Below are 24,604 nucleotides of genomic sequence, written 5' to 3' on the forward strand. Positions count from 1 at the left end.
TGAAACACACCTGGAAAAGTCAGGGAATGTCATTCTCCTGTTTGAGTGGCAACCCCCCTTTTTTTGTAAAATTTTTCCCTTCTCAGAATTAAATTCACGTAGAGATTTTCAAAGAGAATTATTTGTGTAGCATTAAATTAAAATAAATTATGTAAATTAGAATTGACTTCCTTCTTTAAGCCGAAATGGAGTTTTAAAGAGCAAGACTTATAAAGAACATTGTGATGGGGAATGTAAAAGTAGCAGTATGTACAGTCAAAAGTCGTTAATTCGGACACCCATAATTCGGATGATCTATAATCCGGACCTCAAAGCTAAAAACTTTCTGCGCATGCGCCGCATTGACACATGCGCATAGGCGTTTACGCGTAAGCGTAAGACCTCTTACGACTGCGCATTTGCTTGCGTGTGCGCAAGTGCAGAATACGTTTTCGCGTGCGCGTTTTATGTATAACGAACGGTATAAGCTAAAATTATCTAATTATCTATTTCAGTTAATGTTGATGATTGCGTTGTTCCTTAATTTTCGAATTGGATCTGGCTTATTATTTTTTGCAGACTGTAAGAGCAATACTATAAAAGTAAACTTGAACTTTCGAGTATGTCAAATAGAATTTCCGATTCTGGAGCTCCCAAAGGATCGTACAAAACGAAAGTATGTTTCGATGTCCATCAAACAAAAAGTGGAATTGCTGCAAAAAATGGATAAAGACATGAAGAATGTGACAGAGAGGTTAGTGAAAACGAAAAAATTTCGATTGACAAGTTAGTTGGTATTCTCGGCATAGCAATTAACGGGACTTGAACTGCGGAACTTTGTAACTGAACAAAAAATTATGTCTGTTTATAGAATTAAAGAGAAAGTATTATCACATAAAACGAAGCAACTTAAACAACTTACATTGAAAGAAATGTTTAATAAAGTAAACAAATAAATATTAAGCTTTTTTTTTTGTAAATTTTGATACCCTTTAGATCATAATTGTTCTTTATTTCATAAATTACAGTTTCATATTTTTAATTTTAAAATTTCTGCATGCCATCTTACGCGATTTAAACTGATGATCTATAATCCGGAAAAATCGATAATCCGGAATCGCCGAAGTCCCGACGAGTCTGGATTAACGACTTTTGACTGTATTGTACAGTAATCAGTAATAGTATGTTGCAGTTGCTATTAAAAATTATTTTAATGTACTTCTTGAGAGAGAGAGAATTGATCATTACATATAATACTAATAAAAGCCAATAATTCAAAAGTCATCGATGCTTCTTTTGCACTTGTACATCGTAAGCAAAATTAATATTCTTTTCTAAGAAGAGAAGATATTTTGGTCAACGTAACGGAACTAGGTATAAGCAATTACTTTATGAATGCCTATATATTGTATTTTAAAAAGTTCATGTTTTTTTTTTTTTTTTTTTTTTTTTTTTTTACAGATCCATTTAGAAGAAATTTTTCAACAGTTTGATGAAGAAGCATCTTTTCAGTACTTTAAGAGTTTTCGAAGAGTACGTGTGAATTTTACAAATCCAACAGCAGCAGCTAAAGCTCGTATTCAGTGTCATCAGACTAAAATTGGTGATAGTGTAGTTAATTGCTACTTTGCACAGGTAAATAAATATATTTAATAACAGCTTGTTAAATTACTGTATTTACTTGACTATACAGTTGAATTTTGATGATCTGCAAATACTTAATTTATGAATAGCTGTTATCTATGCTTATTTTTACTCGTAGATGGAAACAAAATTTCCATTTTCAGAAAATTCAGCATGGTAAATTTAATAGCTATTCTTTATATATATATGTGTGTGTGTGTGTGTGTATGTAGAAAGGGATATGTATATATGTGTGTGTGTGTACATAAGCAAACATTTTAATAAAATGACTGTGTTTATAACATATTTTGACTAAAGAAGCAAATATATTTTTAATTGAAGTTTTTAAGCATTTTCTGCATGCACATCAGAACTGTTTTTTTTTTTTTTTTTTTGGTTGTTGTTGTTTGAGTGTTGGATTATGAAGCTGCAAATGTTTTGTTTTTAAATAAATCCTTCCTTTTCAATACATGTTTTACTATCTCTTAAAATTAATTATTAATTATTTATTTTTTACTTTGTTTAACAGCATAAAAATGACTTTAGAAGTAATTTTCAAGTTTTTTCCCCCCTTTTCTTACTTTGATGACACTGCATATATACTTTGATGCTTTTTTATGTACTTTCTCAAAGCATTTTCTTCTCATTTATCTCTTTTTCTCTTTGCTACATTCCCCCATAGCAGCATTTATTATTAATATTTTGCATATAATTGCATTAAAAATGTGTAATAATTTTGTAATCTGTAAATGATGACTTGTAGGACACTTTGGTAGTTACTTATGTACAAACAATCCAAATTTAATATAAAAATGTTAGTAGGAGAAATGTAACCCAAATTCAGAAAGGTGTGATGTACAGTCTGGAAAATCCTCTAATCTGCACAACTGTAGAATATGGATTATCATAATTCAACTGTATGTGGATATGTTTGTAACTTCTGATTAACTTTTTAGTTTATTTTTAATTCATGTAATATCCAAGATTTTTCCATCAATTGCAGAAGCTTCCAAAATTTTGATGAGAAAGACATTTTCACAATTATTATTTCAAAAAATGTAAAAATTTAAATTTAACACTTTTTCAACATGACAGAGTTGGTAATAAGTAAATATGTTGTTCTGAAAAAGCAATAAACATTGTCAATGAATAAGAAAATGTGTCCAGCTTTAAAAATTAATGGATAACAAGTGCACAAATTTTAAATTAAATGCAATAAAAGAAGAATTGAAATTTCCAAATACATTTTTTCTTTTAAATTTTTCAGGGAGTTGGTGTATCAAGACAAAATATGTGAATCAGACTGTTTTTGAACTAATAATGACTAAAATTTTCTAAATTAAAAATTTCAGTTAACTATAAAACAACTGTCAGTGGTAATCCAAAACATTTTGCTGTAAATTTGTACTTTTTAGGATTTTATTTTAGATTTTTCTGTGCATAGTAATATTTATCATAGCTGATACCTAAAGCCTCTTTGCTGTTAGGTAGTGCTGAAGACATTTCCTGGTTCTGAGTGTTTGTTTAAAGCCTATTTATATAGCTGCTTCTATAACTACATTTCTTCCATTAACTAACAGTCAAGAAAGCAGTGTCTGATTTTTATTTTGTATATTTTGATGTCAAGGCAATAACTATAATATTTCAGATATAAGCTTTGCTGTTTGCTTGTTATTTTTTAGATATAGAATTTTATAATTATTAAGAATTATACTATTTCCGGAAAGATCAAAGTTGAAAAAAAATTTAATTAGCCAAGTTTTGAAAAATAAGAAAACTACATTATCTGAATGATGCCAGATGATGGAATGGCATCTTGAAAAGGATAGTGAAAAGTGGCATGAATCCTGAATGCGTATCATTCCATCATTTGCTGCCTGTGGAACCAGTGGAAGCAAACTGTGTTTAGAAGACCAGTAAGGAGATATGTAGGGGTGATAACTATTCAGGATGATGGCTTTTTGTGTCTGAAAATGTGCTGCCCTTGGTCAGTAACTGCATATCAGCTTGTTTCTGATTTAGCAGTTTCTAAAAAAGCATGCAGGCCAGACAACAAATAGTTTTCATCTTATTGACATCATTGTAAAGAGGAACCTGTTTAAACTGATCTCAAGATCACCTTAGCCTGACTTCACAGTAGTGAGATGTTGTGTTGCTTACATGTTGAGTCTTGGTTTAATCTATAGACTGATTCCTGATGGTTGCTGATCAACAGAACACCGGAAACTTATGATTCTGCTATTTATATGCATCCAGTGGCAATGGCATGGGTTTAGGCATGGAGAGGTAAATCAGTGATTGCATTGTTCTTCAGATACCTGTAAGTGGTTGTGACTGAAGTGCTATTTAGAGACCACATCCTTGCCCAGTATCTTTGCCCATTTCTTGTGGCGGTTTGTTCTGATGTTATCGATAATAAATGCAAGTTCACAGGATTCACATTGTTTTCCAGTTTCATAGAATTGAACACAATACTTCTTATGAAATAGCAATGGATATCACTTGATTTGAATTCCTAAAACACATATGAAACATTTGTAAATGGTATTTGTTTTCTTTCTATGACTCTTCCTAGAACCTTTATGAGTAAAAAAAGTGTTTGCTGCATTAAAAAGGCTCGGGTATCTCAACCCATTGTGCATGATCTTATCATTTGCATGAGTTGATGCTATAAGGCTTGTGCTGCAGCAGAGGTCATTCATTGAAGACAGAACTTTTTTCCTTACACAAAATCCTTTGTTTACTACAGTTATTTAATTACTGTATTTGATGCCATATAAGACGCACTTTTTTTCCTAAATTTGGTCTCAAAAAAGTTACCTGCATCTTATACGTGAAGGACACAGGTTAACTTTTCAATACTGAATGCTACTTTTAGCCTGGATAAATGTCTAGACACACATAACTTTTTCTACATCTGCCATTATTTTGCGCATGCATGAAATATCTGTCGTCAAAAAGCACCAAAGCTCGAAGCTGATGTCGGAGTTTGAGCAGGTTCGACGGTCACATTACGGCTATGGAGCCTTTCTTTCTTTACATAGATTTTCTTTGACTTAGCCAACACACGTGTTGGTATCGGTGCTACTCTGTATAAACGTGTCGGTATTGGTGCTTAAAACTATTTGTTTAAAAAAATACCCTGGAAAATATGACTACAGGAAACCAGAGATTAAGCTATACAATTTAGTATAAACTAGGAGTGTTAAACTATGCCAAAGTGCATGGAAACAGAGCAGCAGCAAGGCATTTCGTTCCACCAGCAGCATTTCAGTAATTTCAGCAAGGCAGTTCGGTAATTTTCCTTAATAAAAATATGTTTGGTAATTGCATTCAATGATTGTTTATTTGACTTTTACGAAACATTAGAACTAAAAGAAATCACATTTTAAGTTATTGTTCGCACAGACTATTGAAACTATTTTTCCTTGTGTGTGGCCTTCTAAGTAAGGATGCGTCTTATATGCCGTCAAATACGGTATTTGATGATCTTCCCACCGCACAGTTTTCTTCAAAGTAGTGTTTTATGTTACATCCAGGTATCTGGGAAAATTCTAGTGAATTATAGAAAATACTATTAAAAATATATTTCAGGGTGCCCCTTGGCGAAAATTGGCCAGCAAGGAACAGTTTCAAGATGGCCGCTACACAAAACCAAAATAACAAGTAAAGAATTACACAAACTTGGTGTCCATGTACATATAGATCTATTTTCTCTTAAAAAAAAAAAATCAGAGAATTGCACAAACTTGGCATTGCTCACTTGCTTGACTTTGTCCATGTACACATTGATCTATTTTCTTTTAAAAAAAGTCAGGAGAATGATGACGTCATATAATGTTAAAACAAAGTTACTCATCACCAATATTGGAACAAAATTTGTAGCCAATTGAAGCTCAATAAACTTCATTTTAAATCACACAATGAAATAACATAAAAAGGGATATCTTCAGTATGTGCCACACAAAATTCCTTAACAGTATCCAAAAACTTTCTAAAATTATCTGAAGTAGAATATATATACTGTTGTCATCATATAACTTCATAAAAATAAAAGTAAAAAATATCCTGCGTAGTGCCGGACTGTCTGTGGCATTCCTTGCATGAACCTTTCTTGCGACAAACTCATTCAAAGACATCTGAACAATTGTTACGTTTGACCATACGCATTTCCTTCATACAAACAGGACACTTATAATGACTACTAAGTAAACCTTCATTTACACACCAGTCATTTAATGCTTTTTTCCCCCCTTTTGTTCCAAATTGTACAGAAATGTCAGATTAATCTCATCACATACAGCCATTTTATGGTGTATAGAACAAAATAAGCAGCGTACTTCCTTACTGGAATCCAATGCAGAAATAAGCCCTTACAAATATTTTCCCATCAGTCAAATTCACCGCAATCACGCAGCCAATCACATCATAATAGGGTTTCCATAACATTTAACTACTTAGGTTACCATAAATGAAACAACAATTTGTGGTTATCTTCCCACTCTTGTATATATTTTTCGGTATATCCTACTCTGGTTTATATTTCATTATAAATGGCTATAGATTGAAAGCCGAAATAAAATATCCTTCAAATATGAGAGCAATTTTTCTGACACAGAAAAGCATTCCTTCTAGTGCTTAAACAGCAGTGGTGAAAGCAGAATAACAAATTTCGATGATTCACTAAATATTAATTCAACTTCACATTAAATATTAATTAAAGACACTAAACACATTAAACATTAATATAAATTTAACTGAATCTAGATCGCGGCTATTTATTCAATCTAAACATGTAACATTAATATTGTTTAGCCTACTAGTGGGGGAATGGAACAAACTGTTGAAGGCTGGTGCTTCGATCTGAGTTCGGTTCCAGTCTAATGGATTAGCTGCATACAGATTTCCTTATTATTATTTTTTTTGAATGAAACAACTTGGCAATAATCCAAGGCACCCTAAAATATAGACTAACTGAAATACTTTTCTTTTTTCACTTTCTTACTTAACTTTTAGGCTTAGTGTATTCTTATTCAGTTAGTGGATAGACTCATACATAAATATATCATAATGAGGGATGTAATTTAGTTTTTAATTAAGAAATAAAAGTAGTAGGAATGCTTTCCAAGAATGATTCATGGTAACATTCATAGTAACATAATAAGGTATAATATATACAGTAATAATTCTCATTCAATTAAATAATGTCAATTTCTAATGGCAACAGTGTTCTTTTTATGAAAGTGTAATTTGTCAAAACTGTAGTTGTATAAATAGTAACATTTTTGCTCTAGGTAAATAGCATCAATGACAAATTCAAATTTTGTAATATAGTTTTCATTTGCAAGTCATAAATCATTGTTTTATCATATTTCAGACTTAATTTAAACAATGACAGGCTTTACCACACTGTACAGTCATTTTTAACTTAAATCACCCTGTCTAATACAGCAGATGATTGGCTATGTGGTTGAAACTGTGAAACATCAGTAGTTAAACCTAGGCATTATTTCTGGTAGTTAATGGGCTAATACAGCAGACCATTGGCTATGTAGTTAAAACTGTGGAACATCGGTAGTTATATTTCTGGCAGTTAAATGGGTTAGGTGCATTAGGTGTTCATAATTTTCCTTATATGAAATATATTCAGGCTATTTTCCCTTAAGAATGCATTCTTTCTTATAAGCATCCATCTTGTAGGCAAAACCCTAGTATGCTTTGTCATAATGAAATGATCCAATCCAGTTCTTTTAAATAGCAGGTGTTTTCAGTTTTTCTGTGTGCATTGTGAATATGAGTCAGTTTAGTGTAGGAAGTCATTCACAGAGGTGTTCTTCATCTTAGGAGATGGGCTTAGTAATGTGTTGCTATAATCTAATAAATCAAAATTGTTTTAATGTTTTGCTATAATCTAATAAATCAAAATTGTTTCAAATAGTTTTTAATTACTGTTTAAAAAGTCCATATGTTTGTCTTTTTGAATAAGTTTGAACTGTTTTATTGAAATTATTAGTACAGATTTTCTGTTTCAAATGCTGAGGAAAGCAAATTATGTTAATGAAAAATGCAAGTCGAAAATTAAAATCGTAGAGTTCACAGATTCAATACCATTGAGTAAAAACAAGTTGATGTGTGTCCTTGCTTAGGAAAGGTTTCCTCATGTCAGCTTTTCATTTAACCCTTAGTTTTATGCACATTGCATAATTATCATTCAAGAAATTTGATTTAAAATGATGTAAAAGTTTAAAATGTGTATGTGATCTACCTCCTTTATGAAATTCCTTATTTGTTCTGTGTAAGATAATATTTTTTGCACTGTTTGTTATTTGTGTGATCTTAAGTGTAATATATTCATTTTGAATGAATTGTATGGAATGTTCAAAATGTACTGCTATCTGAAGAGGTAGGAAATCTCGGTAATAAAAAATGAAATATGAAGCATAAGTATCTTACAAAGCAATGATTATTGAACAAAAATTTCTGAAAGTCATAGATAAGAATGCTCTTCGTTCAGTGTTTTTATTTTTTTTTTGGTTGAATTCATAGTATTGTTGGTCATTTATTTATCTTTAAATATATGTTTTTATTGAAGCCTATTACCTCTACTGGAAATAAAGATGGAGAGGCTTCAGATGCATATCTTCAACCTCCGTCACCTGTTCGTCAGTTTCTAATATCCCCTCCTGCATCACCTCCTGTTGGCTGGGAACCTGTTGATGAAGCTCAGCCGTGTATTAATTATGATCTTCTTGCTGCTCTTGCCAAGCTTTCGCCAGGTATGTCTTATATCTGAATTTCATTGTGTTAATATTTTTTTGTTGATTAAATTAATTTTTTTAATCTTACTAATGCTGTTTAGAAGTAAACTTCATAAGTATTATTATTGGTTCATTACAACTGAATTAATGTACATCATTGTGAATCATTTCTTATATTCATTGAGACTGCTAAGGTTACTGGTAAAAACATCATGAAAAAAATGAATGCAAGAGGAAAACGTCTTATCAAAGATCGTGATAGAAAAGAAAGCGAGAAGAGAACATTGTGGTAGAAAATAAAGATGGGAAAAAACTTAATTTTGAATGCTGAAAATATAAAGGTTGTAAAAATATGATAAAGTATGAAAAGGGTTGTAAAAATATGATATAAATAAAATTCATACTAATCATTTCATGATGCATACATATTTTTGATTGAAAAAAATTTTAATAAATTTTTGCGTAATGATTTGTGAGCAGAAGAAAAAAAATTAGAATTTTAACCTCTGTGTTTCAAATTTTTTTATTAAGTAATAACTTTTTACAGAAAAAGAGCAAAAAGCAAACCTAAGCATTTGAAATCTGGAAATTGATCAAATTTAATTATATATAGCATTAATACAATTTTAAACTTATGTATCTTCCTCCTTCTAATCTTCTTTATACTATATTTTTCGTGAAAAATCTGTTAATGCATCTTTATTAAAGAAGTTAATTAAATAATGACTTTTAATAGTTAATGATGCAAGCTCATAAAATTCTGTTTACTGCTATATGTAGCGTTACTATATAATTTCAAGATTTTAAATGCTTAAATGTCTTTGCTTTCTATGTACAAGTTCATTAATTAAATAAAAAATGTGAAATGTAAAGGTAAAAGTATTACAATACAAAGTTTGAGGTTTGGAATTATTAGGACTTTGCCAGTTACAGATTTTGGAAGTTTCCAGGTTAGATCATTGGTTTAAATTTAGGTAGGTATCATACAGAAATGGAAACATAGGAACTTCACTTATTGCTTAGGCCATTTGGTGTCAGAATTTAGAAATGGCAAAAATTTTAGAGTTTAAAGAAGCACCAGAAAACTGCTATCCTCCACAGAGTCAGTGCCAGGGTAAAAGTAGCTGGTGCAGCCACTTTGGGTGTGAGAATTTAGGGGAAGAAAAAATTTTAGAATTTAGAGGATCACCAAGCAGCAAAAATTAGGGATGGAAGAATTTTTAGAATTTAAGAGTGGCACTGAGCACCAGAACTTATGAAGCTACTGGATAGTAAAATTTAGAACCCACAGAGATTGCACTGGGCAGCAAAGTGTGTAGCCGCTGACTTTTCCCCCTAACCTTGCAAGAGTCGAAAGTATGATCCTGGTCAACATCAATACAATGTCAGTCAGCACGTTGTAATTGGCCTTGGTGCAACTCTCTAGCCAGCAAGTGTTTGAAAATGACATACTGGAATCTCAGTTAATCTAGAGAAAAATCACATTTACAGTGCATCTGCATCCTTTTCAGATATTAGGACAATCTGAATATTGAACTTCTGGATTTCAAATATTTTACTGGACTTCCTTCATTTTATACTCACAAATCATTGCATGAAAATTCACTTCACATATTTACAGTAAAAAAAATGCATGCATGCAGTGTTTATCACATGCAATGATTCTTAGGTGCTTTATTTTTTTAACCACAGTATTTTGTATGGTGTATTTTCAATTGTATGATGCAGTAGAACTACATTGTTTTCTTATTACTTTCTTTCTTCTTATGATGGCAACGTTTTACATTATTTTCTCCAAGATGTTTTCGATAAATAGCCCTATTAAATTTAAGGGAACATTTTGTGCATATTATGTTTACAATTTTGACTGATTTTAAATATAAACTAGTGTCTGAAATTATCTTTGTATACTTGAAAATACTCATATTTCATGATGTGAGCAGTCTGATTTATTTTGTCATGGAATAAGGAAAAGGTAAACTAAATATCAACTTAACCTGTTTGACAGAGGATCAGTATTTGTCCAAAGTTATTGAGATGAAGTCTTACAATCATATACAAAAGTTTCTAGCTGTAAATACATATTTATCCTTCTTTTGATGAATTTCTGTATTTGTCTACATTGAGTAAATCTGATTGACGAATTTCTTGACACGGAAGGCACTGAACTAATAAACTTGTCAGCCAAATCTGCTAATATCTTTTTTTTTTATTTTTATTTATTTATTTATTTATTTATTTTTTAGAAAACCCAGTGAATATTATTGCAAAATAATTTATTCAAGCTTAATTTTATCATGACCAAGAATTGTATGTTTAATTTCAGTGTAATTGATGTTTGAGAAATCACTGCCTTTATAAATACAGTACAAAGTCTTTAATCCGGACTTGTTGGGACTTTGGCGATTCTGGATTAGGGGTTTTTCCGGATTATAGATCATCAATTTAAATCTGGTAAGATGGCATGCAGAAATTATAAAATTAAAAATCTGAAACCATAATTTATGAAATAAAGAGCAATTATGATCTAAAGAGTATCAGTATTTACACAAAAAAAAAAAAAGCTTAATATTTATTTGTTTACTTTATTAAGCATTTCTTTCAATGCAATTTGTTTAAGTTGCTTCATTTTATGTGCTAATACTTTCTCTTTAATTTTATAAACAGACATAATTTCTTGTTCAGTTACAAAGTTTCGCTGTTCAAGTCCTGTAATTGCTGTGCCAAGAATACCGACTAACTTGTCAATCGAAATTTTTTCGTTTTCACTAACCGCTCTGTTACTTTCTTCATGCCTTTATCCATTTTTTGCAGCAATTCCACTTTTTGTTTGATGAACATCGAAACATGCTTTCGCTTTGTGGATCCTGTGGCAGCTCCAGAATCGGAAACTCTTTTTGACATAATCAAAAGTTCAAGCTTATTTTTTATAAAATTGCTCTAACAGTCTGCAAAAAATAATAAGCCGGATCCAATTAGAAGATTAAGGAACAATGCAATTTGCAACATTAACTGAAATAGATAATTAGATAATTTTAGCCTAGCTTATACCGTTCGTTATACATTAAACATGCATGCGTAAACGTATTATGCACATGCATAAATGCATATGCGCATGTGTAAATGCTATGCATGTGCAGAAAGTTTGTAGCTTTGAGGTTTGGATTATAGATCATTCTGGGATTATGGACGTCCGGATTGAAGACTTTGTACTGTAAGTTGTTGTAGTGTCTTGTGGTGTTATAAACACTTAATAATTAAAATGTTAATGTTAGAAACATTAATCATATTCTGTAAATATCCTTAAAACTTAATGCACACTATTAATAAATAGCTATTTAAACATTCTGATTTCCTAGGAGAAGCTCATGAATTGCATCCACCATCAGAATCACAACCTGCTATCGTAGTTCATGTTTGTGAGGATGCAAAAATAGATGCTCCTCGGCTAAAAATAGCGCAGACAAGGCGTCCGGATAGTGTCGACTCTTCAAGCAGCTCTTCTCCACCTTCATCGCCTATATCATAAATGTCTTTGAATGATATATTCTGTATCTTTTCATTTATTTTAAACAGAAGTGGATGGTTTACAGTTTTGTGTGACATAGTGCTATGAAGAAAATTGTCATTGTTTTTCTTGTTCACAGTATTATATCTCAGAATGTACTGTATTAATCTGAATTGGAATTATTACTTTTAGTTTAAAATATTCTATGCAGTTTTACAGATATAAGCAGTCAGTGTTTGGTGTACTTATATGTAAAAGTTAAATGTAATTCTGTATGACTAATTAACGAAAATTTTTAGTAGATTATTAATTGAAAACGTGTTGGTAAGTTGTTGAAAAAATTGCATATGTGGTTCCAAAGAATGTGTATATTTTTAAATACCTCTTTTTAAAAGTCTGAGTATTTTGTTGTGCTTAAAATTTGCATTGTTATTGATTTCGTTTTTGTTGAAATACTTGTGTATCCTGCTCTAAAAAACTTCATTTTTACTCTAGTTTTAACATTAGACTTTTGTGTAACTTATTTTGATTAAATTTTTTCATGAGTCTCTATCTGGGGTTTATGATATTAACTAGTTGTTATCTTCAAATTATTATGGCACTTTATATATTTCTGAACCATATTCTATGAGGTGTAATTTTAACAAGTGTTTATTTTGCAACATTGAGTCTTGTATATCATTTTTTATGATGGCTGTGTTTTCAGAAAGTATATTATTATTTTGATAATCATCTACATTTTATTAACAAAGGCATCTAAGCAAAGTGTACATTGGGAGGGGAAGTAATTTAAAATTATTTTTTTACATATTTATTGAAGAATGCTCACTACATTTCTGTGAATGATTTTGTTTTTTAAATGTCACTTGCAGAAAGTATGTATTATTTTTGGTTGCAAGCTTTATAAACATTTTTTGAAGGTTGATTTATAAGTATTTTTTGTAGAACATTATAAGACTGTAAATTGAGGCAATCTTTTAAATTTTCTCAATGGTAAGAGGTAAAATATTTTTACTTGAATAAATAGTAGTACTGTGTATGTGAATTGATATAAGCGTAAGGATAGTTAGTTATTTCTAAATTCTAATCAAATATAATGCTCTATATCGCATATTATTATTTGACAATGGTTATGGAAAGTGATCTCTTATGCAATTGTTAATTGTGGAATTGCGGTATGGCATGAACTTTTCAGTTACTTGTGGAATGTATCTAAGACAGCTTGACTGTCTCTCTGGTAAAATATACCGACAACTCTCTTTATTTGGTTGAAAGCTAGTTGAATAAGAAAAAATGTTATAATTCAACATTCTTTCACTTATCATGGATTTGTTTAAGATCAGTTTTGAGATAAAGAAGTACCTTTTAGTTATAGAAAATAATTTTTAAAGTAATCTGGCCATTGTTGTTGGTTAACAGTTAAAGGGAGAAGTATTTTTATTAATTTCATTTTCTATTAATGGCTCAAAAATTAGTTTGGAGAGAAAATTGTATCTTTCTAAAAACAAGCGGGCAGATCTTTTAAGGTCACAATTTCTGAATTACCAGCTACAATTCAGAGGCTTTTTCTGTAGCTCTTCTCTCACTTTTTTTTTTTAAATGGGGGACCTATGAAAAGAGTGGTTTGATATTACATTTTAAAGAAAATATGTTTTGCTTATTGTATTAAGCAAATGTCATAAATATTCTTGCAGATTAGTTTTTCTTTATTGTAGAAGTGTATTGAGATATTCACATTTACACTGAGTGGATCTTCAAAAGTGTATTTGGCAGTCTTACGTATTAGTTGTAGTTCTAGTCAAATCATGTTGCATTGTATAAGTTGGTTAATTTTTTATTCATTGATACTTCTGCAGCATTTAAAAGAACCTAAAATTTTATGTTCATAATCATTGAATGGTATGTTAGCTTTCATGTATCATCTTGACTATGAAAGAAATTTTGTTGATTTTACTGGAAATTGTATTTTTATTATTTATTCTTTTTTTTTTTTTTTTTTTTTTTTAATTTTAGAATTTTGTTCGGTGCTGTAGTTCAGAAAGAGTTTCAAGTAAATTGTTTTAAAATGTGTAAAAAGCTGTTCACAGAATATTTATTTCAGTTAGTTTTCATTAGTTAATATTTATTAGCACTGCATTTTCAGTAAGCTAATTAATGGACTTTTTCTTGGGTCTTACAGGCATGATTAGTCTGGTTTTCATTTCATACAGGGTAATAGTGTTAAAACGTTACACAGTGGTTCTAGAATATGAGCAAAATTTTATCATGGTGCAATCATCATCAAAGTAGAATCAATCAAGTAGGATAGGGTACTGACCTTTCACTGTTATTCTAGGAAAAAAAAAATCTTTTGCCATCAGGTGCTAATGCATTTAACAGCCTGTTGGCCAAACCACTTTGTATTTAATGGAGTCACTTATTCTGAGGTGTCAGAATGCAATGTGTAAATTGTATAAAATTTCATTACTAATATTTTTAATTTTTATGGAGATGTAAATATGTGTAAACATTTTAAGGCTATGAGTGCTTGATAAGTATTTTTAACATGTGTGTATTTAAAATTGTGTTGTATTACAATTAGTAACATGCATTACTGACAAATGTTGGGCATATTCATTTTGTATTTTTCTCTCAGGCATGTAAAATATTTTATTTTTGCCAGTATATGAATTATTGAAAATGAAATTATCATTACGGATTTTATAGCTAGTGAATATTGAAATGATTTTCATCTGTTGATGAAGTTAGGTCAGATGGATAGTTTGCTGTGAAAGAAAAATTTTTTGTCTGTAATTTTCTATGTTTTAATATGTAATTTGTTGCATGTGTTACATGGACAAGCTCGAGTGTAATATGTCATTATTAAAGCATGTTTATATCAGTGAAAGTCATTATGCATGCATGATGAAAAATAATATTTTGTTATCAAATGGGTAGGTAATCCTCCTTGAATAAAATAATCGTTAGAGTAAAGAAGGAGGCTGATTATGATAATTATGAGCTTTAGAATATTTGTGGCATGCAGAATTATAAAATTACTAAACCATGCTTGAGATCTTTCAAGGAAAACAAGTGATTAAAATCTAGTTACAGTGCATTAATTTTGTATTTCAGAAATATTTGTAAAAAATAAAGGTCAAGAACTAATGAAATGTTCATCATGCAACCATATTTTTTTAAAATAAAAGTAAAGGTCAAGGATTAATGAAATATTCATCATACAACCATTTTTTTTAACCCATTATATTGTAAAGCTTATCAGGTATACAGATATAAATAACTCTGTGTTAGAATTGTACATACAAGAATTAAAAAGAGTTTTTGTTTCTATTTAGGGAAAAGATAATAGTTCTGTTTCCCCTAGTATTTAAGTTTATTTCAAATGAAAGAATGACTTATTTTGATTGTTTGCTTATCTCAACAGACTGATTTATTGTTTTGTTTGTCAGCAAAGTAATTTATGTCTCATTTGTAAAATGTAGATATAACTTTTGAATCAATCAATTTAAAATTATATCTCACATTGTAAATAAGAGAACTTACTCAGCTTTTGTAACCAAGTTCGTTTATTATATTTTAAGTATCATTTTAGTGTTATGCAATCTTCCTGTGCCTTCCACATTTCAAATATATCATTCATCTTTCATATAAGAACTGCAGCCTAACATTTAATAAAATCAACAACAGAGAAATGTTCTTATAAAGCAAAGCCTGTGACATGAATCATTTGAATTAGAAACATATTCTGAATTTTTCGATTTTATTTTAAATAAAATCAGAAATGTTTATTGTTTATATTTTGTTGAGATTACCTCTGAAAGTAGTCATCACTTTCTATAGTTATAGGTAATATTGTAAGTTTATTTTAACCATTTATTTATTGACATAAAATATAAATTAGAACTAATTTGCCTATTATTAGCTCATTTTGATGTACATGAGTTACAGAGCATTATATTCTACTTTAGCAGATGCATACCAGTCAGCAGTTTGCAGCACAAACTGAGAGCATTACATGGTGCTTCTGATGGGTCTTAAAATCTGAGTGTCAAGATTGCATATTACTTAAAGTACCAAGACAAATTATAGGATTTTATTTATAATGTCTTAATTGAATTATGGTCAGTTTCTTGCTAGTATTCTTTTTCGTGTTCAGCATTGATACTGAAACATGAAACAGCATATTTTCTCAATTCTTTTGCATTTCCTGATATCCTTGAATATGAAATCTTTATACCTTCTAGTGTTATAATAGCAGTAACATATTTCATGCATAAACAGCTATAGATAAAAATGTATATATATATATGTGATGTACCAGCTTTTGTCTGGAATAAATTGATTGGTGAAGAATCATAGATTTAGTCGTAGCTTAAATTATCAGACGATAAGTTTAAAAAACAGGATCCATTTATTATTGGTCAGGAGAAATAGCAGTTACAAAAATCATATCTCCGGAGTAAATAAAAAAGAACTAATAATAACTTTTTGTATGAAGTTTACTGCATCGTTACATTAAAGAAAAGACCTCGGTATTCCTTTGCGAGTTTTTTTATAGCCTCTGAAAAGGCGGAGCTTCCAAGAAATGACGTTAGCCTCATCAGCCATTCCAGTTCGCTTTAAATATCTCCAGAACATTCTATAACTCTACGTGTAGAAAAGGCGTGAAAAACAACTTGACTACGGGGCTGTGGATTTAATTCCACGTACTTTCAAATAAGAGACCGTCGCCATTAAAATGAAGAACATACAGTTGGAAATATAGGTGTAGTTTTAACTATGGAATTTTATTATTACATATATATATATTATACATGTTTACAGCTAACTATAGCTGTTTATCTATAGTTATCTTTATCTGTATCTACATGCAGAAATCATAAAGTTAATTTTTCATGGAGGAAACATGATCAAATCAAGTAACTGAAACAGTTTTTGATTATTCTAAGAAAAGTCTCATTATTCTTTTGACAGGTCTGAGATTCTGATGAATATGTTTTTCTTACAGTTCATTGAGATTTCTAAAAATTATGTATTTTAATTTCTTGCCAATGTTCAGACGGCTTCCATTCTTATGTGATATGTATCTGACAGTAAGTAGATGTTTTAAGGCTTTATCATGCTCTTCTTACCAACCCATATAATTTTCTCTCTTAAAATCATAGAATTACTGTCTTGGAAAATTGATTATGTTACATTATGAGAATGCTGTGCAAAAGGGGTCACATGATTATTGAAATTTTTTATAAGTGTACTGATTCATTGCTTTGTCTACTTTGATAAGTAGACCTTATTCAGAGTCATTAAAATTATCTCTCAGTATTAAAGATACACCTTTTTAAGTAAGAGTAATTGGACAGTGTTATAGATCCACCGTCTGAAGTAAAAGTTATTTGAATGCACTGATATTTGAATGTTTCTTTTTAACCTCTTGCTGACCATGCGTCATGCATTATCTAACTGTAAGCAAAATTTGGTGCCATTAAATCATCTGACAATCTTTCATTGATCAACAGAATTCAAGTTTTAAGAACTTTGGGCAAGTCTTTGTTTTTTTTTTGTTTTTGTTTTTTTTTTTAAATCTTTTTCTATGCTTTGGTTTCCTTATCCCCTCCCATTTTGTTAATTTTGCTTTTTGGGGGGGTGCATCAGTCTGCATGCTTCTTTAAATGAGCTGAAGTAAGCATTCAGTCTTGCTGCCGTACTCCAGATATTTTTTTGTAGTTTTTATGTGTTGTTGTTCACCCAAAAATTTATGTGCAAGGTCTATTATTAACAGGTAGGATGATTTTATTGCTTGTTTGATATCCCTTTCTTACCAAGCAAGAATCTTTTCCTATATGAAGACATTCATTATCCACTTGTTGTCATTCCATTACTCATAAGATCTTTAATTTAATGTCTGTGTGACCTGGTTTACCCTTTCTCAAATTAATTGCTATTCACTGTGGATCACAGTCTCAAATTAAAGTTATACAATGCCTTAAATGTGATGTTTTTACTTGTTAGGGTGTTTCTTTTTTATTTTTGAATATCTCTGATGCTTGTAATTTATACTTCATTTATTTCATGTGATTTTTAATATACCTCATCAACTATTTTTATAAACCTTTGAATTATTATTTTAATTAATAAAAAATGTTTCTAATCACATATGCACATTAGTGCAGAATAATGGCACTTACAACTAACAGTGAACAATTTCCCATATTGCTTTTATTTCCAGTAAAGTTTGACTTGCATCGGTCTTGCCACATGTGGAGGTTTGTACATTTGCTAATTACTGGATTCTGTACCCTACTGGCCGGCTAAAAGTTATGACATTTTTTTTCGCCTAGTCATTTACGTCTGTCTTTTGACCCATATTTTAATCTTTAAAATAATTCTGTAGAAGAATCTAAACATTATTACATAACACAGAATTATTAAAATAAAGTTCTAATTAAAACCTCAGTTTTATATATCAAACTATTACTTTTACAATGTTCAATAATCTGCTCTTTTTTATCCTTCCTTTTGTAGGTGGGAAGGATAGGATGCCTTGATATAGTGAAAGAATTATATATATATATATTTTTAATTAGATGCTTGCTGTTGAAATGAGATGGTAAGATCATTCAAATTTTTTGTAATTGTATATTTGCTCGACCCATTTCTAATTTATTAACTCTGAGAGTTACGGGTTTAGCCCTGAAATTTCAAAGTTCCTCAAAATATCATGAATAAGTGATATTATCTTTATTTTAATTATAAAATAACTCCTTCATTTTGTACCTTGATTCCTTTTCTTCCAATATACATCCAATCTGAAATCAGATACATTAAAAGCTAGCAGAAATTTTCATGTATAGTGAATGTGGAAGGCAACCTTCTGTACAGAGTTTTCCAGCCATAACGCTGAGAGGGTTTTAAATGTTATGTTGCTATACATTAAACATTGTATAAAAACATTGTTCTATGTTTTAAGGCTATAGAAAGGTTGCCTTTTTTAAATACTACTGTGTAGATTGTCAACATTTATCATCAGAATTTAACACTCACCCATTTTTGTTTGAAAAGTATTTTAGGAGCAACGCCTTTAATTAGATCACTTGAATTTTAGTTTTCCCCTCATCTTGCATTTTTATTCAGTGATCTAGGATAGGCACTTGTAAGTTTCCATCCAAAATCGTAGCTTACTAGTTGCAATAGATAACACCTTCTATTAGTACTGGAAAATTTGTATTTAGTTAATTTTATTCTGTCAAAATGGAAGTTAATAATGCCATTTTCTTTGCTTAAGGTATATTTAAATTGGAATGTTTTATAGGCTAGCAAGAACAATGCAAGCATGTTAGGTAGCACTATTCTGTTGCTAGTATTTTATTAAGTACCCTTTCTTGCACTTTTTGTATCTAAATTGTTTAATAATATTCTTAAAAATAAGTTTGTATTTGGTTTAATTTGTTAAATATTTATTTGAGCACAGCTGCACTATTTTTATCATTTTGAGGTGGCATCACATATGGGTCTTTTGTCATTAAAGATTCACACTATGCATATGGTTTTGTAACACATGCAGCAAAATTAGGGTTCTGGATTTAAAGTAGTAAGGTTTCAATTAATTTTTATATTTCCATTTCTAAAATTTTTGTTCATGTGTGATTATTTTATATATTTATGTGCAGGTGAATGAAATCTCATTGAGAGTTTGATAGAATTTATTTTGTTAAATAGCAAGTGGAATGTAGTATATATATAATCTTTTGTTCAATTAAATGCTTTTTATTTGCAAAATCTGATTTATTAGATAAGTTTTTCTTGATTGTTATAATTTAATGTTGTGTGTAAAGTGAAATATCTACTCAATGAATATTTATATTCGTCTTAAGGCATCAGCCATTAACAGGTTTAGTGTGATCAAAGTGTGTTATGCAAAAAGTGCAGCTGCAGTTTATAGCAGTCAGAACTGGAGTATTGCTCTAATGTGAAAATGCTCACTTAGAGGAAAATGTGAAACATGGTATCTCTGATAAAATTAGGTCTGATTCCATAAAATTTAAGAAGCCTTGTTCACACAAAACCTTTGGGAAAAAATTGTGAGGACATATTTCAAATGCAAACAGAAGATGGTTTTCAGTTGATTAAAGAGAGAGAGAGAAAGGGGGGAAAATGAGCTGGAAGAGAAATATAGTATTTTGAAATAAATTGAATAAAACTTAGAAAATGTAATGATGTAGCTGAAAGATCTAAGTAGATGCCACTTATTCATAATTGCTGTGTTATGTATGTTCATTTAGCTCAAAAGTAAACAGTTAAATTAGATTTCAGATTAATTAACTACATTATTAAGTATTTAGAAACACAAAGAATTAAATATGTATATAATTCCCTTCTCTCTCTTCGAAAACGAAATTCTGTGACTGGCTGTTGAAAAATTCTGGGATTTTATGCTTTGTAATGAAAAAGTGCATTGACCTGTTTAATTAGTAGTACTTTTCTTTTATATTTATGCAAAAATGAAGTATATAACTTTGTTTAGTAGTATTTCCTGAAAGAATATATTAAGTGTTATTTTTTTCTAAGAGTTAAACCTTTTTTTTTTCTCAATTTGCAGCAAAATATGTCACGGGTAAAAGTACTTGATTCATTACCATAACTTTTTCACTCTGAAAATTAAGTGTAAATTATTTAGTAAGTGGAAAAGATTGAATGTCAGATTTTGATAAATTCTTAATAAGCTTGACCTTAGTTTCAAAATTATTATTATGAGTGCATTATTGCTGTGAATATTGTCCATAAGTTTACATTTATTTCAGCCATGAATGCTAATAATTGCATCTCCAGTTTTTAAAGATTTATACAAAATGTTCCATCTATATTTTGCTACCATTAATGCTCTCATCTAAAAGCGTTCTTGATATTTTTATAGCACCATCATTCTGTACTTCAGTAAACTTGAAGAATTAACATAATATTCCTTCAGTTTATATAGCTGAAATTAGGTAATGCTGCAATAGAGCTATTTATTCCATAAAAGAATCTAGTTACTTAAAGATTATAGCTGTGTTCTAGGGTGTCTGAACATGAATGATTAATTTCAATTTCTCATAGCCTGTAGGTTAAAACAAGTTCTTCCAGTGATTTTTCTTATCTGAAAATTATCCAATTTTAAAGGTGGTTTTAAAATATTTTTGCAGAGTTATGAAGATGATGTTAGCTTCATATATCGTTTTTAGTTGTACAATAGAGATGCATTTTTTAATAAAATTAAATAGAATAAATAGTCCAAGAGAACTTTTTTAATGTAATAACATTTTTTCTAATTTTTTATTACCTTTAAATTCTAATGTAAATCTTCCTGCCCCCCCAATATGTTATTTCATTAGAGAGATCTTTTGAGAAAGTTTCTGGTTATAGTGAATCCGTCTGTAACACTGTGTAAAAGAGCATGAAACACAAAATATAACTTTTATTTGTTGCATTTTTGATGGAATGAAAGAGCATGTTTTTTATTTCATCTTATATACAGCAAACTCTTTTAATTGTTTTTAAAATTTAAGAATTATGTTGTGGTTGATGGTGTCCCTAAAAGCTTTGTTTTTCTTATACTTTAATTGAAAAATACGCAATACATCCCTTTTGTGCTGATAGCCTTGCAAAATATGTTGCAGATGCGTAGTAATGCTTGAAATGTAGTTTTTCTATGTAGAACAAATCGTTGATTTGAAATCTTCCGCAGCAAATTTTTTTGTAGGAATTTCAAACTGTGTTTAGATGTTCTGTAGAATTTTCATGTAAAATATTTAAATATCTAAAAATAAAAGCATTTGTGTAGATAAAATATTTTAATTTATATGATTTTATTTAAAATGCAAATTGAGAGAAAGTGCAAAATAATGCACAGAGTTTGATATATGCACTTGAATTGAACAAACATTTCTTCCCACTTAAAATGTGTTATTGAAGCATCAGAATTTTCGTGTTCTTTTAAAATGCCCCTTAATTTGTAAACTTAATGTAAAATAAATGCAGTTTTAGGACTACAGGTAAATTTCATTTCTTTAAAGTCTGTTGATAAAAATAAGAAAATAGCCACTTTAATGACATTTGTGTGATCTGTTTTCATTTTTGATGTGCAAACTATGTATACTTGTATTTTCTTGTAGCATTTGTTGTAATCTCTCAAGTATTTTATGTATGCATTGACCATATCTGTTCAGTCTGTTTTCTTAAAGATTGTATATAGGTGGACTGTGATTAAGCATGTAATTTATTCTTCTGACAGTTTACAGTTAATATTTTCATATGCATTTGATAACAAATTCATAAATCAAAATAATATGTAGGTGTTTTTATATGTGCCACTTTGTTATCTGTTATTGTAAAACTGTAACATGTTTTTTGCTGCCTGTCTCTCTAAAAGAAATTGGAACATGAAGTCAGCTTATGAAGTGTTTGAAATCTTGTAAGCCTCGTTTAAATTAAAGGGTAGTTTTAAAAAGCATCCTGAGAAATATTAACTTGAAATGCATTTTTACTTGTCTGATGGAATTTTTGCTGTGTTTAATAAATGTTATTTATGATATATATTTACCTGCTCTTCTGAATTTAACATTGAAGTTCCAAGAATTTTTTTTGATGTTGTTTTTGTTTTATATATTAATGTAACTTGTAGTGAAATGCCCAATTTCTATGCAGTTGATATTAATTCTGTATTTTTTATTTTGAAATGTTGTAACAAAATGAATTTCATAATGATTTCTTACCAAGCCCTTTAAAAAAAATATTTGACTGTGATCCTCTGCTACTTGTTTTGCTACAACTGAATATTCAGCTAAAGAATTTTGTAGTGCAGGTGTCATTGTATTAAAATAATCCCTCTTTTTGTAATGCAGTTGTTATTCTATAGTGAGGTGCTGTAAATTTATGTGAGTTGGGTTGTGGTGTAGTTTTTAAATAATACTGTAAAGAGCTTTGACTACATGTTTGTAATTTTTTATTGTACCATTTGATTAATTTCTTTTCATTTTTATCTATATTTAACATTTTTTGTCTGCATTTTAAAAAATATTTACAAAACTTTTTTTAATAATATTGTGTTCAGGTGTATTACATTCAGTTTTCTATTACAGAAAACATTCTGCTTTTGCCAAATTTTAAGCATTTGTAATGTATGTGAATAGTTTTATTGTAATTATTAGTTTAACTAATTTAGCACTTTGCAACTTATAATAAGTTATCTCTGTTTTAAATTTGACTGTTGCCAAATAATTACATACACTCATTTATTTTTTAGTGACTTAAAATTAGTTTTTTCTTTTCAGTGTTTTTATTTTCTGTATTTCTGCTACTTTTTGCAGCATCTAGAAATCTTCTGTGATAGCTTATGTAGACAACTACTGATGCAGCTGCATTTTTTAATAGCACAGGAGTAATTGATAAGTTATTCTAGCTGCATATTTTAATTTTTAAAAATCATTTTATTATATTTTAATTACTTGTGTTATATTGAATTTTTTTTGGGGGGGTAAAGAAAAATGGTTAAAATACATTTTACAATGATTAGAATTTAGTTTTAATTTGAAGAGGAAATGAAAAATTCATGCACTTAATTAGGTTTTGTATATATATATTTTGTGTGAATAAAAACTTTGTGAAGAAGTGCTGTAATTTCAGTACTCTTTCCTTTTATGTGATTTTTTAATTAGTGTGTGAGTGCATATGTTTTGAATTATTCTAAAGCAGAAGTATGTGATTTTCTGGTTAAGTTTCAATGATCTTACTTCAGGAAGTATAATATTCTGGTTTTTATTTATATTGCAACTAATATGTGATAGCTTGTCTATCAAGTTAATATAAAACCAACAAAGTATTCATCTTTTTTATTGATAATTATTCTAATAAGCACTTTTATTTCATTTATTTATGATGCTTTTATGTAATTAATGTGCAAAGAACACTACTGATTAATTGTATTAAATACAGTGCATTAGGTAATGCAAAACTATATATTTGTGCAAAAACACAGAAATAAAAGCTCTGAAATACATTTTGCTGTGTGTCATAAAACATTTTAAATCTGCAGAAACATTTTAGTGTATCTTACTGCATAAAATTTGTAATTAGCCCTTCTAGCATAGTATGTTACTGCTATAAAACTGATCTTCATTGCATTTTTAGTACGTCTTTCCAGTTTAATTTATCATTTCCTTCAATATTTAACTCCCATTCAGTTATTTTTGCCTTATTACTTAATTTTATAAGATTTAGGTAACTATTAAAAATATTCCTGCTAACTCTTAAGAATACATGTATCAAAATACTGGACATGGGACTCTCTTTTCCTTCTGTGCTGTTAAATTTATGTGTAATATTAAAAATCAGTTTCTCATGAATTGCTTACAGTGTTTTCAGTGGTATCTCCAATTATAATGATGTAACCGTGATTTCATATTGTTGCGTGCGTACGGGTTTGTAATAGATTGAATGCACATATCTGATGAAAAATTAATAAAATTTATTCTTATCACAAGAAATAAAACAAAATGCTGAAATTTTTCCTCACAGGCATTTGTACAATATCACACAGTAGTTATATTTTAAACTACTAAAATATGAAATAGAACACAATTCCAGGTGCAGAGACAGCTAATCTGTTCAACAAAATTTACCGCAGCTAAGTAAACAACAACTAATAAACAACCGAACTGAGATGTTTTTTCCTGCCATTTTAAAGCATTTTAATCATGCATGT

At 29.5% G+C, this 24,604-nt stretch overlaps 1 protein-coding gene across 1 annotated transcript in view; it reads left to right on the plus strand.

Annotated features, from left to right (window-relative positions):
* The window catches only part of sra (RRM_RCAN_like domain containing protein Sra), a 66,118-nt gene extending 42,219 nt beyond the window's left edge, over positions 1-23,899 (plus strand). The window contains exons 2-4 of the mRNA XM_035374412.2: positions 1,441-1,614; positions 8,195-8,378; positions 11,720-23,899. Of these exons, the coding sequence (XP_035230303.1) occupies positions 1,441-1,614; positions 8,195-8,378; positions 11,720-11,889 (528 nt within the window). The 3' untranslated portion in view covers positions 11,890-23,899. The remainder of the gene's footprint in view (positions 1-1,440; positions 1,615-8,194; positions 8,379-11,719) is intronic.
* Positions 23,900-24,604: the final 705 nt, after the last annotated feature.

This window comes from Stegodyphus dumicola, chromosome X2, assembly GCF_044657685.1.
Source record: "Stegodyphus dumicola isolate Sdum_Otavi_A_Nest chromosome X2, ASM4465768v1".
NCBI classification, from domain to species: Eukaryota; Metazoa; Arthropoda; class Arachnida; order Araneae; family Eresidae; genus Stegodyphus; species Stegodyphus dumicola.